The sequence below is a fragment of the Chionomys nivalis genome, chromosome 13 (genome assembly GCF_950005125.1).
Source record: "Chionomys nivalis chromosome 13, mChiNiv1.1, whole genome shotgun sequence".
Taxonomy (NCBI): domain Eukaryota; kingdom Metazoa; phylum Chordata; class Mammalia; order Rodentia; family Cricetidae; genus Chionomys; species Chionomys nivalis.
Window position 1 is genome coordinate 17,917,833 of NC_080098.1, and position 22,394 is coordinate 17,940,226.

Sequence of the window (22,394 nt, forward strand, 5' to 3'; positions counted from 1 at the left end):
ATATGGACCTCTGTCCATCTATAAAAACAAATAAGATTAACTATAAAAATCACATATATATATATATAAATGTTTGCATATTGATCTGTGTGATTAAATAGTATATAATGGGAGCCATAAATAAATACATATTTATTTGTGTATTTCTATTATTTATTACATATAAATAATAGAAGCTACTGTGTAACAGACATGTTTAGGCAACCCCTAATTTAGGAGATGATTTTAATAGTTTTTCACACAAGCATCTATTGATGACACAAACTTCTGCTTCTTCCCTTGGGAAGTTGTTGTTTCACAGGAATGGTTCAAACATAGCAATAGCAAGCTAGAGAGAGCAAAAATAGGGCTTGGGAGATGGTTCATTGGGTTAAGTGCTTAGTATGCAAGCATTGAGAACCTTAATTCAGATCCCCTAAACACACACAAAAACTGAAAGGGCATGGTGGCTCACCTGTAATCCCAGCAAAAAGGAAGCAGAAACAAGGAGATCTCTAAATAAGCTGGCTAGAAAGGCTAGCCAAAATAGCAAGCTCTGAGCTCAGTCAGAAACTGACTCAATATATAAAAGAAGACACCATGTCAACTTCTGGCATCCAACACATGCTCACACAGGTGCATATGAACATGTTCGTGCGTGTGTTCACAGACATGCAAGCATGTACAAACAGATGCACATGTACCACACAGATACATATGCAAAACCGGACAGAAACACCTGGGACCATTTGCATACCAGGCAAGGCTCATCCTGGAAACCTAAGCTGCAGACATCTTATTAGAAGGGTCCGAGTGAAACCCATTCTCTTCTGTGGATTCTGATCAATGGAAGTTTATTTCCATTTTGTTCTTGAGTTAAAAGAAAAAAAAGCAAAGAAAAATACAAAGTTGTGATTTAAGTATGATTCATATGGACTTTTTTCCATAATTGAGAGCCTAAAATAGTTATTCATTAATTAATTGAATTATGAACTGTGTAACTACTTCCAATGGTAAATATCCCATTGAAGTTGTGACTATTTGTCTTGAAAGCAGAGCTGATTACAGTGAGTCACTTCTGTACCCACTTTCCTCCACATCTTCTTAAAATTCTAAAATACCTTGACAAGGCATGGTTTAAGACTGAGGTTTAAAAGTAGACCACTCGTATATAGCTGAGAACTCTCCCTGTATTAGGAAAACCCGTTATGTCTACTTGGCACATGTGTACTACCAAGCATGTCCTCTGTTCACAGGTCATGTTGTTTGCAAAGGAACATGCCTTGTTCACTCATGTAGGCCAGAATCTGAACACATTTGCCTTTGGAGTTCACACTTCTCTGGGCTGACCAGTCTTAGGACCAGATTCTAGAATGTCAGCTGCTCTTGTCATGATGGAGCTCTGTTGGAAACCTTCTATGGCCTCTCTTTTCAAAACGTACAGCACCCCTGGATTATTAAACAAAACAATAAGACCACTACAATTTTCATCGCTAGACCAGTCTGTGGATGCTATTTGTTTTTCCTGCTGGACAGTCGGCTAATTTTACTTTCTTGAATCTACCCCTTGTCTTTGGATGACTGTGTTCATGTGACCATGGCTTAAGAGGACGTCTTAGTTGCTTTTGAATTGCTCAATTCAAAATACCTGAGAATAACAAAAGAGGAAGAGTGATTTATTTCGCATCTTGGTTTCAGCCCAGCATAGCAGGGAAGGCATGGCAGAGTGCCTCTGTCTGTGAACACAGAGGGATTGTGTGACAGAAGCTGTTCACATCCCATTGCGCCAGGGGGCAGAGGACAGGGAAATGGAGGTGCTATGCCGGCTTTGTCCTTTTGCCACCTTTATTACCTCTGGGCTCATAATGCACGGGATGGTGCCACCTATGTTCGGGATTGATCTCTCCGCTCAGCTATTCTTTCTGCTAACACAGACACACCCAGAGATGTACCTTACCACATTCTCTGTGATTTTAAATCTAGCCATGTTAACAATGAAAAAATCAGAAATCACAGAAGACTGATTCATACCTCAATCCTGTAACTTGCTCCTTATTCTACATCATCAGAGCAATAGTGACCAAGCACAATGTTCATGACAAGCACAAGGCATCATATCCATCATGGAGATTGTATCCTTTATTGATGCAGTTATATCTGTTTAAATACATGTGTTACAGCCTAGTCTTCCATAATGAACTGCTTACTATCTCCAGCCAGCTATTCACTAGCTTGCTCATAACTGATCTGCCTGACGACCTTCCACCCCATTCTCCCATGCATTACAAATTCTCAACCTGATGATATAGTGCTGATTTAGAAGCCCTTCAAAGTGACTGATTTTCTGGCTAATGCACACGCAGCCCTAGCTCTTACGTTTCCTTATTTGAGTGTGGTCATAAACAGTAGTTTTCAAATAACTACCTCAATTATTTTAAAGTATGACCATGGCTGTGTCAACTTCAGGGAGGGCCTTCCTGTGGGAAAAAAGTACATCCTCTTCAATCCTCTGTCTGAAATCTGTAATGAATCTAAATGACCTTGATGTGAAACTCTTTTTCTTATCGTGGAGAAATCATCCTAATTTTAATTTGTTTAGCTTTTTCTTAGATCAGTAATTCTCAACCTTCCTAATGCTATGACCCTTTAATACAGCTGTGGTGATCCCTAACCATAAAATTATTTTCATTACCACTTCATAACTTTAATTTTGCTACTGTAATGAATTGTAATGTAAATATCTGATATGCAGGATATCTGATCTGCGACCCCTGTGAAAGGGCTGTTAGATCGCCAAGGGGTCATGACCCACACGTTAAGAGTCACTGTCTTAGATGATAGAAGATGGCATGAGACAACCCTCCTGGACAGTTTTCGTGTTCTTTCTATATCTAAGTCTGAACACTAATTGTTTATTATATTCCACTTCTCTTAAGCTGCCTTTGAATTCTACCCCACCCTGTGTGTTCTATCACCCAATTCAAAGATGTGTGCACTGCTCAACAACCCTGCAATACATAGTATGCAAACCGATACTTGTTAAGCTCTCACAAACTGGGTACCATTGTGAATATTTGTATTAATTCTTCAATCTCTGCAACTCTGAAGCATGATTGATATAAACTCAAAGAGCAATATTGGGGTTCATCTTGAAGATTCGAAAAGCAAAGCAGCCAGCCACTGGTTCTTAACTCAACTTCAGTCTGAAATGGTGATCCTGCCTCCAGAAATCTCAGAATGAAACTGTGTCTGTAAATTATCTCCTCCCATTTTATAATCCTCTCTAGGGCTAGGATTAAAGGCGTGCACCACTGGGATTGAAAAGTATGCACCGCCCGGTTTCTATGGCAACTAGTTTGTCTACTGGGACTAAATGTGTGTGTTACCACTGCCTGGTCTGTAAGACTGACCAGTGGAGCTGTTTAACTCTCTGATCTTCAGGCAAGCTTTATTTATTAAAATATAAATGAAAATCACTACACAACTCTGTGATTTAAATATTAGGGAGTTGAAGCTCAGAGCCACTGAGCGCCCGTTACAGCTACAGAAGACTTCTAGGGAACAAACTAAGAGCTGCCTACTTCCCAAACCATAAGGATATACTGTTTCCTCACATATTTCCAAACAAACCCTTTAAACCTAGAAACTTAATATTTTTCAGTCGAAAGAGCATATGTTGTGAAACACAATTTGGAGACTCAGACACCCAAAGTAAACGGCTGATCTAGTCCCAAATTCAAACAATGATTTCTCATGCCTGCTTTTCCAGCTTGAATCTATTAATTTCTTATTTTCCTTATTATAAGAAGTGCTATTTATGTTTAAGTGCTGCTGATTTGGAAGTCATTCTTATGACTAAATATTTGTTCGCCTGTAAGAGCCCAGGCCAGGGCTCTGCTGCCAGTAGGTGCTCAGTAAAGATTAACGGATGGCTGTGTGGGTCTATGTGGGAGTCTTGCACTTAGGATTTGCCCAGCTCCTCGAAAGCAGCACAAATGATGCGGAAAGATGAACATCGCAGATCACCACCCCACTATGATGATGGGTTTCCGGACTGCACTATGTCTGCTGAAGCATCCCAATGGCTCGGTTGCAGCAGTGAGAACACCACTCGTGTTTTTCCCTCTCTTTGGAAACAGTGAGGGATGTTGTGAAAATGAGACGCCACAGCCATTTTGAAGACTAATATCAAGTATGAGAGAGAACTTGCTTTCCTGATGAGCATTGGAGAAAACTAAATATTTTTAATTGACACATTTCCTATTATTGCATATATATATATATGATGAGTAATAAGCTACATCAGATTTTTTTTTTCAAACTGTCAGAATGAGAGATGAAGCAGGAGTAACTCTCCAGAGAAGCTGCTGTGAACTGGAGCAGTAGAAAATGACAGTAAGCAGCCATACGTTCATTTACTACCGAGTCATCCCTGAAAATCGTGAAGAAATAAAAGCTGTTTTCTTCCAAAATACATGGTGGGGGCATTTCTAGAAGAGAAGAAGGAGGACAATGACTTCACCTTACTTCACAAAGAAAAGTCACGTGCTCATGTGTGCACTCAGAAACGTTCCTTTGATAGAGTCTGTCAGCCTTGGGACTTAGGAGACCGTGCCTACATTCTGAACGAGCAGCACTGGACATCTCCGGAACCCTCAGCTGAGTTCTAGGATGTCAGAGCACTTGCCTGCAATATCAAACTCTGCATTGTCTTAAAAAGACGTCGGTAAAGGAATGCCCCTTGTTACCACCCTGCTCAGGCTGGGCTAGAGATCATCCTAGTGAGCTTACCCAAAGGCCCTGACTCTGCACAGGTCTGGGTCTTCCCATCTGCAGGAGAAGATGAAGACTCATTTCTCAGGGCTGATCTTGACTCTAGTATGTCACATTCTCCTTGGTGAATTCTCTTATGAAATGAGCATCTTTAATGGGAAAGCCCTTTGTGTCTCATCCCAGGCTTTTGATGAGCATTTCTTTATCTCTATCTTTTAAAAACTCCTTTTTATTTCAAACATCCTCTCTATCAAACTCCTTTGGTAATTAAGAAACTATGAATTGGGGATGTTTTGGAACATGAAAGAAGAGTTTGCTTCATTAGTATATTTCTTTACACTGTGGACATGCATCATAGCTTACCAGTTTCTCATCCCAGAGAAAGAGCTTTGAGAAGAAGCAACCAAAAAGGTGTTAGGGAGGTCGGTGTTGGTATTACGGCCTGGAGTGATTGGTTTCTTTGTTTGCTACTTAAAAAAATATAGAAATCAGGAAGCTCACATGGACGAAAACTTACAGAATATATATGCCAAAGGTATTGATGCACATTTATAAAACCCATTATCCTGAAATGAGAGTTGAAAGACCATTTCTCATTACCAGCAGGTAGAGCCCTATTGGCAGCCTAGTTGGTGGTGAGAGAGCATGAGGCAGCCCTACCATCGGAAAGAAAGCCCAGTTCTTTAGTGTTGACTCTCCCAAGAAACCCTCAAGGAGCTGCTGACATTCCTCTCCAAGGAATCAATGAATCCGTTTCTATCTGTCTGCTCCCTTGACCTCACTTTGTTTTGAATCAGAGAAGAAGGGAATTAACTGTTGGGAAGGGGAGCATGAGGAGAGCCTGCAGAATCTTGAAGGAGATGCTGTGCTGGGGGATCTACGTGCGAGACCACCATTTGCTGATAGACACCCAGGATTTATTACTTGTTATATTGTTATTTGTGCCTGTTTCTCATTTCAGATTCTCACCCTGTTGTAATAAGTAACTGTCTTCCCAGCCATCATTCCATATTGACAAGCAAATGTCACCCATGTTTGATTGACATCTATTGCTCCTGAATGCAGAAGTATGATTTAGGAATCAATTCTACTTATTTATTTAAAACCATTCTTATGTGTCAAATGTATTTGTTGGTTGTATAACCCTCCTAATACCCACTCTGGGGGTCTTCTATTGATATTCTAAATTTAGATGGTTTCTTCATCCAGCGCTTTCACTGTTAGGCGTGGTGGCTTTTCTTTGTCATAATTTTCTACTTCCCCTCCCCCAATTCACATCCGGGGAATGCCTATTGCACCTACAGAACTCTCTCTGTGTCCTCTGAAACCTGGCGCTTTTGTCAACGCCATTTGCTTTATTGTAAGACCTTTGAAGGCATATGGAAAGTGATTATTACTCCTGCATATTACATCTTTAGGCAAATGCAACTTCAAGTTCAATGATGGTATGAAGGGCAGCTGCGATTGGAAGCCCGTAAGTCAAAACGCTCATTGTTTGGCACCATTGTGTGCCACGCATAGGAACAAGCAGCCCTCCTCCTTTTGGGCGGTGGACATGTTCATTTAAATCAAGAAATGTCCCTTGGTTTTTAAATACATACTTTACTGTTCTCGGGGTAACATCTTATTTCATTTAGGAGGCTGTGGAAGCAAATGCTAAGCTTAAAAAAAAAAAAAAACCGCACATCTACTGTCTGGAAAAATTGGCAAGGGCCCTCCTTATGTTAAAAGTGGCATTTGAAAAACACCTGAACCACTGATTGTGGATGAGCCAGGAGAGAAATATTGTCACCAAACCTCCAGCCTTTCAACCTTCACTTCCATCTCCAACAAGGGCTGCTGGCTCTTGGGAAATAGATTTAGGTGTGACCCTTGAGTCCCGAGAGCTGTTGCACAGCTGTCTCACTCCCTTAGTATGTCCAGCTAGGGCGCTGACATCGCCTGAGTTAGATGAGGGGGTATTCAGGATTTCACTGTTCATCCCTTGCAGAGAGGGGGGAAAAAAGAGAGAGGCCGAAAAAAAAAAAATCCCACATTGTCAGAGTAATGCCAAACTCTGTGTGAGTGGGATGAGCAGAGCAGATGCTGCAGAGAGATGCCAAAGCGGCTCCCCTTCCTCTGTGCCTTGGGTTCCTATAAATTGCTCCGGCGCGCGTTTGTCAGCCTCCTCTTCTCCTGGCAGGTGGTACCCAGGCAGAATTCTGCGTTCAGCCTCTCTCGTTCGGCTCTCGCTGCTGCTGGCTAGCTCCTATCTCCAACCCTGAGCTTCTCTGAGCCGCTGATCGAGCACACCCGCACCGCTCCGCACATCTCGGGGGGCGCCCGACCTGAGCTCCCTCAGTCCACTAGGGGCTTTGGGGTTGCGCTTCTATTAGAGTTGTGGTGGCTGCAAAAGAGGAAGAAAAAAAGAAAGAAAGAAAAGAGGCAAGGGACAAACCCAGCCAGAGAAAGAAAAGAAACAAGGTCCAGGAAAAAAAAAAGGCAACTTCAGACGGAAAGTTGGTGAGAACTGGCGCAGTCTGCAAAAAAGGAAAAGTCGATCACCGGCAACAGCACCATAAAAGTGTGAGACGCCCGGGGCGAGCTCAGGAGGCAGCGGCTGGCTCTGCCCTCCGGGTAGGGTGGCCGTGCCGGCACCCGCCGCAGCTACAGGTGCGAAGGGGCTGGCTGGAGGCGAGAGGGCGCCCTGAGCACCCCTCCCCCAGCCCTCACCCCCGGCTCGGGACTTCAGATCAAGTCACTTGGCGCCCCAGCTCCCTCCCCAGCCGCAGCCTCAGCGGGGGGAGCAAGAGCCGGAGAAGAGCGACCGGCGCGCGCCCGCCCAGGGGAGTTGGGGTTCGAAGGGGGATTGTTTTCGGCTCTGAGGAGGTCCCCGCCCAACCTTCAAAATTTTGTCCAAAAGCAGGCAAGAGGATCGGCCCGCGCTGAGCCGGCTCGTGGGCAGCAGGAGGCGCCTAATCGCCGCCGGGGCGCTGGGGGTGGTGATGGTGCTTCTGCTGGTCATCCTCATCCCGGTGCTGGTGAGCTCGGCCGGCACGTCGGCGCACTACGAGATGCTGGGCACCTGCCGCATGGTCTGCGACCCCTACGGGGGCACCAAGGCTCCCAGCACCGCCGCCACTCCGGACCGCGGCCTCATGCAGTCCCTCCCCACCTTCATCCAGGGTCCCAAAGGCGAGGCCGGTAGGCCGGGGAAGGCAGGCCCCCGTGGGCCCCCCGGAGAGCCCGGACCACCGGGCCCTGTGGGTCCCCCGGGCGAGAAGGGCGAACCTGGCCGCCAAGGCCTGCCGGGCCCGCCTGGAGCGCCCGGTCTGAACGCAGCTGGGGCTATCAGCGCGGCCACCTACAGCACGGTGCCCAAGATCGCCTTCTACGCTGGCCTCAAAAGGCAACACGAAGGCTACGAGGTGCTCAAGTTCGACGACGTGGTCACCAACCTCGGAAACCACTATGATCCCACTACGGGCAAATTCACCTGCTCTATCCCGGGTATCTACTTCTTCACCTACCACGTCCTGATGCGCGGAGGGGACGGCACCAGCATGTGGGCTGATCTCTGCAAAAACAACCAGGTGAGCGCGAGCAGGCAGTGGGGAGGGCGGGGAGCGAGTGCGGAAAGGTGCGAGCAAGAGGGAGGAGACCCCGGAAATGGGGGTGGGAGGCCGCTGAGGAAGGGCGCGGCAACCCGGTTCCCGGGAGCGAGGGCGAGGGGGACTCTGTGACAAGGTGGAGAGGTGGGGGTCGTACGCGAAGGAACCCGAGGAGGGTGGTTCTAGGGTGTCAGATCCGTGCTCAGTGCGCGAAATTGTGAGCAAGACCCTCGAAGGGTGAGAAACTGGGAACTTGTCTCTGGGACAGCTTGTGTAAAAGGGGAGTCCTGGAGCTGGGCAAAATTCCTGGCCGGTGAAATCCTTAGCGGCTTAGAGTCGTTTACAGCTTTCCCTGAGAATATAGAAGGCTTTCGGAACCCGAAATGGGCGTGTCTGGGCTCCAGAGCCAGGGGAGATAGACCTGGACCCCAGGGAGAAAGGAAAGACCCCTTAGAGTGAGTCTGAGACAGCACTCCGGGGCTCAGACAGCACTTTGCAGCGCGCGCACAAAGGTTTGGTCCTCCGGAGGTCTTAGGTAGTGAAACTCAGAGTCACTTTACACTCCAGTTAGTTTCCAAAGGAACGACTGCTGAGAAAAGGAAAAGTTGGATTTACGCGGTAGAAGTACAGCAGCTCGCACCCAGACACGAAAACCCCACTCCACTGTTTGGAGTAGGAAAATACACAGGGAGGTGGTTGGGAAGGTGGTGGGGCGCAACGTTTTCACTACCCTGGAGCCCCCGGGATACTCTGGTAGACGCTTTCTAACCCTAACCTTCTTGGTCGCAGCCGCCTTGCCTTGGCTGTCAAATAGCATCAGATAAGCCCCAACCCGGAGCTGCTCTTCAGAGCTAGTGGGTGGTGCCACAGAGGCGACTGGTCTGCAGTGCTGACCAAGGATACTCTGCCTTTGCTAGAGTCAATGGCAAGTCAGTGCAAAACCGAAGCATTCTTGATCTTTTAGCCACAGGAGGAAAATACATTTCCATCTAAAAGTGTAATCGGGTTTTCTGCAGTCCAAGTCGCTGACACCAGGGTGAGGCCTTGGCACTTGTAAGCCTGCTGTGTGAACGTAGTTCCTGAGCCCTAAACTTTGCTTCCCGACTGAGATGAAGAAAGACCCGCCATAGCCCTCAAGATGCCTCATTTCAGGCAGTAATTTTAACTTAACAAGAACTGGTGTGCTGCAGGTCTTCAGTCCCCCGGAAACCCGGATTTTAGCTAAATTCCAGTCTTTTCCTGAGCACCTTGAGGACCGCTTTGTTTTGTTTGTTTGTTCATTTTATCCCCTCTCAAGACCCAATTTAGTGCCAGAAATTTTCAAAAGTAAAAGATGAATTCCTAAATGTACGATACACTTTTTAAAGGTCCCTTGCTTCCTCTTTCCTGTAAACCCCTTAAAGAACCCCCAAGATACTAGGAACAACAACAAAAAAGAAACATGGCCACCAGGAGGCACTGACAGGGTTGTTCGTTACCGTTATTATGCATGAAAATAACACTAAGATAAATAAAAATTGTTCCTGGAACAGTGAGCTCGGTAGTTGCAGGTATGTGGTTACAAAGATCACTATACCAAAATAGAAGTGTTGTATCTGGCTGGCCAAACAGCTTGCGAATGCTAACCCTCCTCACCCTCCAGCAGGTAACCATAGGGCCCCCCTTTTTTAATTTATAAATTGACTCTGTCTGACTTAAAAGTTGGGTCCATAAAACACTACTAGATTGGGGAGATGTTTTTAGAGTCACCCATTGAAATGTACTAAAATCCCTGTTTTGTCAACAAATATAGAAATGGTAATTTTTAAAATATCTGGAGATTGCAAAGGCAGGAAGTCCTAGGAAGAAGCACAGTGGAGTTAGTTGAGGCCCTGGTGCTTGGAGGGTAGAGTCTGGCATACATCCATGAAGCAAAGGATAGCAGTCTGTATACGGATTCTCAAGTGAAAACATGCGCATGTTTTGTTCTCTAAACCACTGGGGCATGAGCTGCCCTCTGTGGCCCCCCTGAGCATACAGATTCTCTTGGGATGGGGAAGCAAGGAGGTTGAGCACCTCTAATGCCCTTCACTGGCTGCTTGTCCAGTTGCTGCTACTTCCAAAAGTGGGTACCAGGTACTTCAGAAAAGCATATGACTAGTGGCAAACAGCATCATTCTTAGGTCAGTGTGGGCCGTTATTGCAATATTACAGCTAAGGAGTTTTGTCTTTAGAATAAAACTGCTTTGTAAAGTCTGGGCTGCAGCCAGGACCAAGTGGGAAATCTTGTAAAATCTCCTTTTTATTAATTTTAAATAAATATTTTATTCTTGATTTTCAATAATAGTCTGTATGGTTTTTTTTTCTTACAACGACAGTTCCCCCCTCTGAGCTGACCTAATTTGTTTTGATAAAAACAGAAACTTAGAGCTCCATGTCAGAGAGGTGTTCTGTGGATTGAGTGGGTTGTGAGAAGCACAGAGAGGCAGCACCCCGGGAAGAATGCGGTTTTTCACTGTAGGAGGGGGCAGTGTCTGGATCATAGCCATACGAGGGCCGTCTTATTTATGCTTTGTGCTGAATGTAGGGTCACAGATGGAAACATCAAAGGTCAGTACATTAACCTGATGTACCACTTAACCTTTAGTTTATGGTTCCACGGGAGTGCAATGAAAATGAAATCACCAGAACATCAGTTGCAATTAATTAAATTAGCAAATGTTACTGTAAATATTTTGTATAATGATAATCCCTCCAGAATAAGACAATGCTAAAACTATACAGCCTATTAGATTCTCACAAGCCTATCACTCCCTATAAAGGACCATAGGTTTCATATTCCCCATGAAACCATTAGCTTACACTTAATGGTATCAATTGTTCAGAGGCCATCACATTGCCTATTAAAGGTAAAAAAAAAAAATGGAGCTTAAATAGCTTTATATAGATACAGGAAGAATTCTTAATGCTTGCATACTTGTAGTTAAAGACCTGGAAAAAATAGTTTCTGAGTATAGTTACTATCGTGTCATTATCGTAAGCCACCATAATAAAAACTAAATTGGCAGAAGATTACTCATATAAAATAATTAGAGATAAGCCTTTCACTCACAAGAATTTATTAGTTATGGTAACATTGGACGTGAATTACATCGGAAAGAGTGAATATTGTGTGGTTCTATACTCATTTGTCAGAAAGAGTGATGATGTGGCACACCAAATTTGTTCTCTCTTGAGAAGCAGAGAAACACATACTAAAGAAAAAGTAGAAATGATACAGTTAACATACTAAGAAAAAGATATTAAAGAGAATTTAGGAAGAAGTAGATATACCGGACTGAGAAAAGGATACTCCCTGGTAAAATGCTGAAATAGGTGCACATTTCAGAATCTGAAAATAGCCTTCAGGGTGAACACATTACCTCCCTCAATAGTCTGATGGCTTCAAGGAAGAATTGATGAAGTCAGTGGGATACATATCAGAGCTTGAAATTTCAAGTCCCATTATACTCTGAGAGTGTGACGGGTGGGCAGGCTTCCTGACATCATGGACACTGGCAGATGGTGGGTATTTAATTGAAAAAGTCCTTTAGCGCTGCATAGGTTAAATTCTTAGGGAATTGCTCTTTATTATAAAGCCACAATACTGGCCTTTTCAAACAAAGGAAATAAAATGTGCTAAGGATAACCTTCTTGTCTGTGGAATCACACTAATGCATTAATAGGATTCTGTGGTTTTACCTACTGAATTAAAAATGGTAACACTACTTGGTTTTGTGGCTATATTCTATATGATAAAAACTGTATTGTATGTTTTTAAAAGATTACAGCCTCTAAATTAAAGAATTCAATGAGTCCTGGTTCCTAAAAGTTTCATGTAGAAAACAATGATAACATTCATAGAACATATACTAAATATTCAAAATGCTGAACAAACCATATTCTCATTATAATAGCTGAAAAGTATAATAGTTTGATGATTAATTAACATATTGCTAATACAGATAATTTATAGTTTGTATTTTAATTTTTCACAGTCATGTTCTAAAAGTCAAGCCATAATGATGATATTCTCATTGTATAGTTTTTGTTCACTGGGATTTAATAACTAGATGAAATAAATGAACTAAAGCCTTCAGCTTCTACAAACTGAAGATTAATTCCTATAAAATATTATGAACTCCAAATGCATTATTATGTAATGGTTAAAATGGATCACCTCACTAGTGGTGCACACATTCGAATCAAGGCTTTTTAGTATAATCACACAACATATTGGTTTCATTATATTAATGCCAGTTAGCACAGTGATAAGTAATTCTAAATCCTTTAAGCCCTTCTCTCCTTTTGCTATATGATACTCAGAAAGAAAAAAATTAGAGTACTGCTCAAATTACTTTCCAAGTTCAGTGGTGTCCAAGAGCCTTCTCCTCTTATGGCATTTCAGCATTGATGTGAGAACATATCGTCCCATGAAAATTTAATTTGAAAACCCATCAGTTAGATTTTGAAAGACATGTATGGAAATTCTTGACTTATGTCTCATTTCTCTCATTTTGCCAAGTGATAAAACCTAGCATATTATACCCCAAGTCATACATTATTACATAGTGCAGGTTTACAAAAACCACTAAATCACTTGCTATGTTATTCAGGGAAATACCATTATAGCAGAACTGAAACAAGCCACAGAGTAGAAGACGTGTTACTGAAATAAATCACACACAAGCCTGCCTTTTGAAAGATTTTTTCCCCCATGGTGGAATCAAAATATGTGTACAGGAAGCCGAAGGACTGAGTGTGACAGAATGTCTGTTTGACACAATAGGATGGGCAATTTGACTGTTTGCAAATGTTGATCAATTCTCTAATGAGACTAAAGGCAGAACATAAGCAGATTATAGTCAGCTCCCATTCTCAGAGCCAGACGCATTTACAGTCACACAGTTAGGAAAAGCTAGGCAACAATACATACAGAAATCCTAGAGGACTGAGCAATCGTGGGTCACAAATTTAATTCTTTCTAAAACTTTTGGATCTCATGAGATTATATTGTTGATTTAAAGGAATATGTAATTAAATGTCAAAAAACATAAAAAATAAAAGGAAGTTTGGAAATGTGGGATATATGAACAAAGACGTTTAAATGAGCAAGCTGCTTCTTAAGAAGCATGGTTAAAGGAGGTTTTGCTTGTATCAGATTTCCAAAGCTCTAAACAAAAAATCTCCCCTGCCCCATCTATATAGCAACAGAGTGGTATTTCCCTAGGTCTTTTGCCACTTGAAATATCAGTTTTCTAATAATTGTGATGAGCCATTGAAGTACACAGCTGGTTGGAATCTTGTTACTTGGCTTAAATTAAAATGCAAAACAATACTGCCATTTCCATTTCAAAAAATGACTGAAAGTGGAGATTCAAGGAATTAGAAAAAACAGTAATTGAAGAGAAAATTGGATTGGTATGCTTTATTTACAAAGATAGGAAAGATTGCTGCAATGTCCTTTATTAAAGCAACATTTTCTCTTCTCTAGTAACAGAGTTGATACATAACATAGTTGTTACAGAAATTCTTTCTAAAGCTGTGGGACCAAAGGCAGCATCACTATTCTACATTCTACACTATGGTAGCAAGTAGGCTGTTATGCAAAAGGGACAACTTGAGGATTCTCTTTTACAAACTCTAATTCTTGTCTGTTTCACATAGGTGCGTGCTAGTGCAATTGCCCAAGATGCTGATCAGAATTACGACTATGCCAGTAACAGTGTGGTCCTTCACCTGGAACCAGGAGATGAAGTCTATATCAAATTAGATGGTGGGAAAGCCCATGGAGGAAACAACAACAAATACAGCACATTTTCTGGATTTATTATTTATGCTGACTGATAATGCAGAAACTGAGCTTGCTGTTCTGAGTTTGGACGCTGGATTCGTATGGCTAATGTCAGTGAATCAAGGATCCCGGGGGATGCCGACTGCAGGGCATCTCGGTTGTATAAATGTGGGGAGATCAAATGCTACCTGACTCACATCTGTATCACTCACACACATTATGTAAAAAAGTATTTAAGGCAAGATAAGCAGATGTGTGATCCACTACCGCCAAAGCAAATATTCCTTATTGTTAGTGTCCGTGTGAATGAAGTCCTATATAGACCACAAATTTTTATAGAAAAATCTAAGACACTGAATTATTTCTTCGATATCTATAATACTTTGGTGTACTGTGATCTCGCTGCTTTTATCCATGTGTCAGCTTTGGTTCTTGTGAGTTTACCTGCTTATTAAGATACCTGGAGTCTATTTGTAGTGTGGGGAGGAGTCATTTTACCCTGCAGGAGAAGGTCTAATTGAAGTAATGCTGCTTGTCCCCAAAGATATTGTTTGCCTTGTACTCTCGTTAACTTTAGAGTTAGACCTGGGAATGATTCAACTTCAAGCCTTAACCTGGAATTTTCTGGATTTGTGGGAATTCCCAAGCCTGTGATCATTTTCACAGTTTTTCTTTTCATGTGAATTTTCTTTTTTCTCTTTTCTGATGATAGTCTTAAGAAAATAGAGATTGAAATTGTATCATAGGATTACCCTCTAAGTGTGAAAATGTGTAGTTATGTATGGTACTTAGAAAATTCCACGTGTCCATTTTGTCAATAGAATACATTTAGACTCACTTGAACAGTCACAGAAATTTATTCTTTGGTATGAAGTCAGATAGAGGCTTTTGCCTTCTCTGGAACAAAGGATTGTTCGTAACCTAAGGCATAAAGGTTTGATTTGAGCTGCTGCACGCGTCATCAAGGGGACAGTACGTAAGGCCTCAAACAGTTACCGAAAAATCTGTGGCCTGAGGTTATTTCAAAATTAACAGTTTCACAAAGAACCAACATGACAACAAAGTGTATATATTTTATATAAATATCTGTCACACACTTATTTATATACATATATGTTAGATGAAATATTATATATACATTGCTTCAGTCCACTAGCTACAGTGGACTGTACAGCTCAAAAAGCTAATTTAAAAAGTATATATGTATACACACAGAACCATGCACAAATTATTTGACTTATTTTAGATCGAATTATATTTTAGATGATACAAATATATAGAGTAGCAAAATAATAAAAGTGAGTTCTCTTTAAGAGTTATCCAGAAAATGAAATCTCAGTAGATTCAAATGCCCCCCCATGACACATGTGTGAGTTAGTTGATCCCATGATTACTGGATTCCATGTGCAATCGATATTTTAATGGCCTTCTCTGGGACTTCAGGAAGCAAGCAGAGCTCCTTCACGATGTTTATGAAACACACACATGTGAGTGGTCAGTTCCTTTCTTTCTGGAGGACTGAAAATGACGGTGTAGAGCAAACCCATTCTCTCTAGTTAAAACACACTGCCAAGCGCTAGCTTTTAATCTAAGGAAAAGATCAAAATGCATGAGAATCCTTCCTCCTAGCCACAACTTTCCCTCATAACATGGAAAATCTGTTTCCCTTTTCATTGCCTTTAAACACTCTTTGACAAGTAAATTTCAAAACCAGAGATTTGAAAATCTGCTTGCTTTCCTGGTGAAGGACATTTGCATTTTTCCCTTTAAAGGAATTGGGCTGCTCCCCTTACTCATTTCACTTCAGCACTTTTTGTTCTAATACACAGAGCACTTGGCCAACTATGATCAACTGAAATAGCTTTAGTTTAGCAAATCTCAACTTTCCAAGAGTTATGCATGGTGTTCCCATCTAAAGGCGGTGTTTGCTGTGTTTAAATGCCTTGGTCTGAGTAACTGTCATGATTTATATGATTAAAACAAACCACTTAGATCACTCATCGAGAGTAGTGACTAATTCGATTTGGCCCTTCTAATATGTATGGTAACTCACAAATGACTTGCCACAGTTTTAATTTCTGTTTAACAGCATGTATTTATCAAAGATGGATTGGCGGCAAGGGATTAGATTTGTTTTAGGTATCAAATCACATAGCGAGGATTCAAGGGATAACTTACACACAACAGTGTACATCAATTAAGCATTTTAACTAACATTTTGAAAGGCTTTCTTTGCAAAGAACTTCATGGCTGGATCTCTTCTAAAGAGGAGTATTTAGAAACAGACTGTCATTTCCAATAGACCTGACCTTTTCTTAGATAAATAAGCATTATTTTCTCTGTTTAGGCCTGAGGAAAAAGAAATAAAAGGTAAATGAAATAAAGGGACTATATCTAAGGCAAGCATTTCTCTTTTTCTTTGCATTATACCTTATGAATTAATTAAATCGTGGCCTTTGTTATTATTACTGTAATGATTCATTAAACTATATTATGTAATATATTTTTATTTTTATGATTTCATTTTTATAACTCGTTGTGGTTATGTATCCTCAGACAGACTTTGCAAAACAACACAACTAACAGCAAAAATGGAGACTGGACAGCCAGAGTCAGCAAAACTGATTTATTATGCGTTTACCTAGGTAGATGGGTGGAAAACACAGTTAACTTTTCAAAAATATTTTTATTGTTGTAAACTGGTAATTTTATTGCCATCTCCTTTGGGAAAAAGAGCCTCAGAATTTAACTTCCCTTGTTGCAAAAGTGATTTTAAAATGCCATATTATTCATTAAGCATTAATTAAATAACAGCAGGATAATTAGTAGGATCATCAATATTACAAGAAACATTAGATTGCTCCAGAAGGAAGCAACTTAACTAGAAACACTTTAATTTTCCTCAAGTGGTGTAGATGAGAGTCAGGGGAAAAGACATCCAAAATGACTCTCGGGAGATACAGATGTTTGGGAACATATTCTTTTGTATTTGTTTTATTAAGGTAAAGCACTAGGACTCGCTTGAGCCCAGGAGCCCCCACCAGAGCTTTCCCTGTGATACGTATCCAGTTTCTCATAGGAGGGAAGTGATCAGTCACTGGTCCCGTGGAGCTTGGATTAACATCTCAGAGTAGATTTGAAATCACCGAATATCCTCTGCAAATCTTATCCCGGAGGTCTCTGTTCAGAAACAGCCATCCTATTTAAAAGTTAGCCATCGCCTAGGGTTTTCTATGAGGATCTTATCGACGGCCCTCTCAGCTACTCCTCTAAGGAGCATCTTAGGAACAATGTTGGTGAGAATATGTGAGTAGCCATGACCTCCGTACTTCATCAGTCGGTGCTTCGTGTGTATGTCATGTGCCATGAGAATCCGATCTCCATAGCCCTCATCCACCAGGAAGCGGACCCTAGGAAAAACACGTTAACTCGTGACAGGCCACCAGGCTCACATTTTAGACGCTAACCTTTCACTCCGGAACACACTGTGCTCGTAAAGATTCTGCCTTTCGCTGGCGCATATGGACCAGGAGATTTCTAAATGAACACTGCGTGGCGAAGATGCAGGTGTTACTTCACGCCAACATGAATGAGATCCTTATTCTGAGCACACAGCCATTTCTACCCAATGAGATTTCTGACAGTGTCTGGCAATGCTGCACTGAAGAGAGCTTACAGTGGTCAGGCCGTTTGAATGAATGGCCACAATAGCAGTTCATTGAATAATTTTATATTCAGCTCTCCTCCCTCAAATGCTTGTCTTAGTCTCAAGTCTGAAATACCATTCTCTTTCTCCCCTTTTAAAGCCAGTGGGCGTTTGCAATTAAAATAGAGAAACAAAAAGATTCTTCATGTGAATAAAATCCTGCGAGTAAGATCAGCTGATTGTCAAGTGCAAGGCCCGTGCCATGTGGTTATGCAGTCAATGAAGACGGGCTGGCGAAATCCTCTGTATTCGAGCCATCTGGTCCTCTGAACACAGGAACTCTGACTTAGTGGTAGCCTCTGAGCGTTAGTGGAAACTGACCTAAAGTTTTTTAGTCTATCTTCCTTGTCAACAAGCTGCTCCTTTAAATCCATAGTCGGTTGACTAAAAGGCAGCTCCCTGACTGTAAAAAATAAATAATAATATAAAAAAAGTAATCCTCTTTGCCTAGTTAAGAGCTATAATCTGCAAGATGAGCCACCTCCTGACAGCCACCATCTGTACGTGTCTGCACTATGGGCAGTATCTGTCCCTGACCGCCGTGGGCCTTTGATGTCAGAGGTGCAACTTGTGAACGATGGCTTTTCTCTGGGATTCTGTACAGTCTTGTGAGGATCGCCTATCAAATGGATGTAGGTGGATGGATCACGCTCTTCCTCTGGGGCTTGGCTGAAAACTCTTGTTTTGATAGATAGATAGGATCATTTCTTGGTTTTCTCAGGCATGAGTCCTGTTTAATAACTACTCTGGTACTCAAGGGGCACTACACACAAAAATTCATGGCACAAAAGCCTGCCCTCGGAGAACCTTTAGAATAAGTCACAATTGAATACTAGACCTATCTGAAGGTCAAAGGAATGTAAGCACCATAGGTAAGAGCCGGTCTGGATACTCAGGGAAGAAACCAGCATTCAGCAGGCACACATGGATGCCATGTCTGTCTTACAGCAGCACCGTAATCTCATTTAGGCCACTAACGCTATTTGGCTTGCTAAAATTGGTCCTGAAGTCCCAATCTGCAGGTACTTTTGGAAAGAAACTGTAGTTCAGGGGGATTCGCTAAGATCATTTGTATGACCATTTATCATACAAAGGGAGAAGTTTGATAGAATACACGTGCAATGTGGAGCCCAGGATGACACTGATCAGAATGGAACGCCGCAGTAAGGGGATCTTTTCGGGTGCACTTGTTGCCTGATTGATTTTTCTGAGCAGTTCTCAGGGTTGTACATATTTCCTTATTATCTGAGAACTATATCTCCTGTTGCAAGTGTAGCGAGCTTGGGCCTAATGCATCACAGGCTCTGGGCTCAGTCCCCAGCACTGCCTATAAGGATGGGGTAGAGACACACAGGTCTGTAATAGAATCCCACCCACAGACTGAAGTTGGGGGAGTTGGAGTGAGACTTCAGGATTCCCCGGCCTCAGGCCACGTCAGGGTTGCTTGCCTGACCTATTTCAGACTTCGTCATTCCTCCTCAAGCTGAGGCTGTGCTTCAGCGGTAGAGTCGTTGCTTCTCTGAGAATTTTGATGTGTCATTACTATGACAACATACAACAAAAAATTTCTATAACATACCTATATCCCACCTTAAAACACAAGGCTCTTAAACTAGAAAGTTATAAGAGAGAATAATAGATAGATTAAATGCATGTAATTAAAAATGAGAGCCATACAAAAGTGTAACACCACCCCAGAAAAGGAGAAGAGAAACTTGGAGACCTTCTCTCTCTATTTTGGTTAAACTATGAATAAATTCATTTTCGAGGGCGGGGCGGAGGAAACGCGTAGAAAGCACAATGTAGTCAATGCTCCAGAGCTGTGTTATCTCATGGGCACAATCACGTTCTGGTTCCAGAAACACAATCATGCCGATCAGGAGCGGAATGCGCCTGGACATGCCTACCCTGAGAGCTCAACTCTGATGGTTCGGCACCGTGCAGAAGAACAGGCATTACAAAGAAGCTGCCAGAAGGGAGGAACCACTACAGATGAGAAGACAAAAAAAAAATCAAAGCAATTATAGCAATACAAATGAGTCCATGTTTTGCAAACAAATATTAGAGAGAGACTACAAAGTGTGAAAAGGCAGAGATATAATAAGATTTGAGAAATGGAGCATAAGATTGAAAACAGGTGTTAGACACAGAATTTCTGGTTCTGAGAACCAGAGGTAGGCAGAAGCGCGTGCCGACATTCCTGTACTTGGGGAGCTCCAGATTCCCCGGCTGGGAAAAGACTGTCCCTGAGTGATGCAAAGCAAGTGCTCAGCCCATGGGGACAGTGGGGGTTAGGGATGCACACAACCCCAAAGGTCACTCAGTTACCATCACTAGCTGGGTAGACTGAACAGATGCACAGTATTAATTTAAGAACAAATAAGCAAGAAATACACAAGCATACATATAGCATATACAGATATTTTTACATGCACACATATACACATTATTGAGTGTTTAATACATAAAGAATGCTTACACTGGCACAATAAGAGATAACCAAAATTAAATTTTTTGTTCTTGAATTAATAGTCCAATATAGTTAAGAAGGATTACTTGGGAGGTGAGTCATTATCATATCCCCCTTATCACCCCTCCCTTCTTGTTCCAGAAGGCCTGGGAACCTCGCAGAAGGCACAGTGATGCAAAGACACACCCCATTGGCTGAAGAGCTTTAGAAAGAAAAGTCAGATCCAGAGTGGAAATCTCTCATTCCAAAGTGAAGAGTGGAAACCTCTCATTCCAAACTGAATTTAAAATATGTTGACATTCATCATGAGTTATTGAAGATCTATTTGAAAAAGAATTTGTGTGTGTATGTGTGTGTGTGTGTGAAGCATACCATATGCATGCAGGTGCCTGTGGAGGCTAAAAAGGGCATCAGATTCCCTGCAACTATAGTTACAGGTGGTTGTAAGTCCCTGAAATGGGTGCTGGAAACCAAACTCTAGCCCCACGAGACAGAAGTAATGTTAATTGCTGAGTCATCTTGCTAGCCCCAAGTTTGTCTTGTCTTGAGATAATGCTGCATAAGAATGAAGATCACATAAGAAAATATGCGATATGGTAGCCTACTTGTAATGACAGCCGTGGCTTGTGGAGTCAGGAGATTTCTGGAGCATGCTGGCTAGCTAGACTAGCTGAATCAGCAGACTTTGGGATCAGCAAGAGACCTGTTTCAGTTCATAGGGCAGAGAGCCATGAGGAAGACACTTGCCATTAACCTCTGACTGCCACATACTCATGCATATATGTTTACGGGCATCCTGTGCCTCAAAGACGCATGCATGAGACACAGGCATACAAAAAAGGAACAAAAAGAGGCCATGAATTTGTTTGCCAAAGAACTAATTGAGTATAAAAATGGAAACAACAGTTTCGCTGATGCGGTTGCAGAAAGTACTTGACTCACATGGAATAGTCTTCACTGTACACAAGTATGTAAAGCACATCAGCTAGCTGTCTCTACCTAATGATATTAAAATGGAAGCATATTTTACGGTTACTGGGATCACTGTAGACAAATGCCAATATACAGTAGTCTAGGACCACTTTATGTAGACATAAAGGTCGCTCTCCTGAGGGAACAATCTTCAGCTTGTTTGGAATGAACATGGCCTTGAGATACTCTCTTCAGCCCCACTGTGTACATGTTCAACTGCTGATATGTCTCAGTTTATGGGCATTATTTCTCACTTCTAGTTTTGTTCATTCCCATTCCAGCAGGTTTCTACTCAAAACCCAAACTTTGGTCCTTGTTATTGCAGGACCTCTCTCTCTCTGAAATTTTAATCTTCAGCTTCCCATGCTGGCCACTCAGCCTCTTTGTACTGTCTCCACTCACCTGCCCTACGGCATGTACTCACCCACTTCTTTAAAGTCAATAGCTTAACTTTTCTGTTATGTTATTTCTAAATATGTACACATTTCTTCATGTCTTACCTACAGCTTTGACTCCCTGCCCCTCATTTTTCAACCCTTCCTTTGCTACCAACTGCAGCCTTCAGAAAAAAAAAAAGATCCCGTCCTAGATTTCTTTATGTGAGCACATTTAATGCTTCTACCCACAGTGCTCCACTAACACTATTATTAATATTAAAAACCTCCTTTGGGAAAGCAATCAGCAAACCATGAGCACTTGTGCCAACACACAGTCATGCGCCATGATTTCCAGGGTCGAATGGGTCTCAGAACATGCATGCAACCCAGCACCCATTCTTACTCTTCCCTGTGCCCCAGAGGACCTTGCCTTTAATCTCCCCCCTCTTTCTCAGGAGAAAATCATGCCTGCCTCCCACCAAGACTGGAGAGCACAAAGGTTGTAGTAAAAGGAGCGTCAGGCGGCTTGCCGCCCGGCTAGCTTATACCCCGAAACAACAACACAAATTGTATTTATTTAAACTCTGCTTGGCCCATTATCTCCAGCCCCTTATTGGCTAACTCTCACATATTAGATTAACCCATCTTCATTAATGTTTATTGCCACTTGACTGTGGCTTACTGGCATGAGTCTAACCAGCATCCGTTTTGGAGA

At 42.2% G+C, this 22,394-nt stretch overlaps 2 protein-coding genes across 7 annotated transcripts in view; one reads left to right on the plus strand and one right to left on the minus strand.

Annotated features, from left to right (window-relative positions):
• Positions 1-6,900: 6,900 nt before the first annotated feature.
• On the plus strand, positions 6,901-15,324 carry C1ql3 (complement C1q like 3). The gene is made up of 2 exons (XM_057787792.1): positions 6,901-8,324; positions 14,028-15,324. The coding sequence occupies exons 1-2, from the start codon at positions 7,737-7,739 to the stop codon at positions 14,205-14,207; spliced, it is 768 nt and encodes a 255-aa protein (XP_057643775.1). The 5' UTR covers positions 6,901-7,736; the 3' UTR covers positions 14,208-15,324.
• A 1,424-nt stretch (positions 15,325-16,748) lies between these two features.
• Positions 16,749-22,394, minus strand: part of Pter (phosphotriesterase related) — a 62,941-nt gene continuing 57,295 nt past the window's right edge. For 4 of the 6 annotated variants that reach the window (XM_057787791.1, XM_057787787.1, XM_057787786.1 and 1 more), the window contains one exon: positions 16,750-17,564. In XM_057787791.1, the coding sequence (XP_057643774.1) occupies positions 17,354-17,564 (211 nt within the window). In that variant the 3' untranslated portion in view covers positions 16,750-17,353. Of the gene's footprint in view, positions 17,565-22,394 lie in introns of all 6 variants that reach the window. The other 2 variants (XM_057787789.1, XM_057787790.1) reach the window with 1 other exon arrangement.

What these genes read in the sequence shown, in the direction of transcription:
- C1ql3 (XM_057787792.1), top strand. Translation starts at nt 7,737, where the DNA reads ATGGTGCTTCTGCTGGTCATCCTCATCCCGGTGCTGGTGAGCTCGGCC. An exon ending in ATCTCTGCAAAAACAACCAG is followed by an intron (nt 8,325 to 14,027) that starts GTGAGCGCGAGC and finishes TGTTTCACATAG; the next exon opens with GTGCGTGCTAGTGCAATTGC.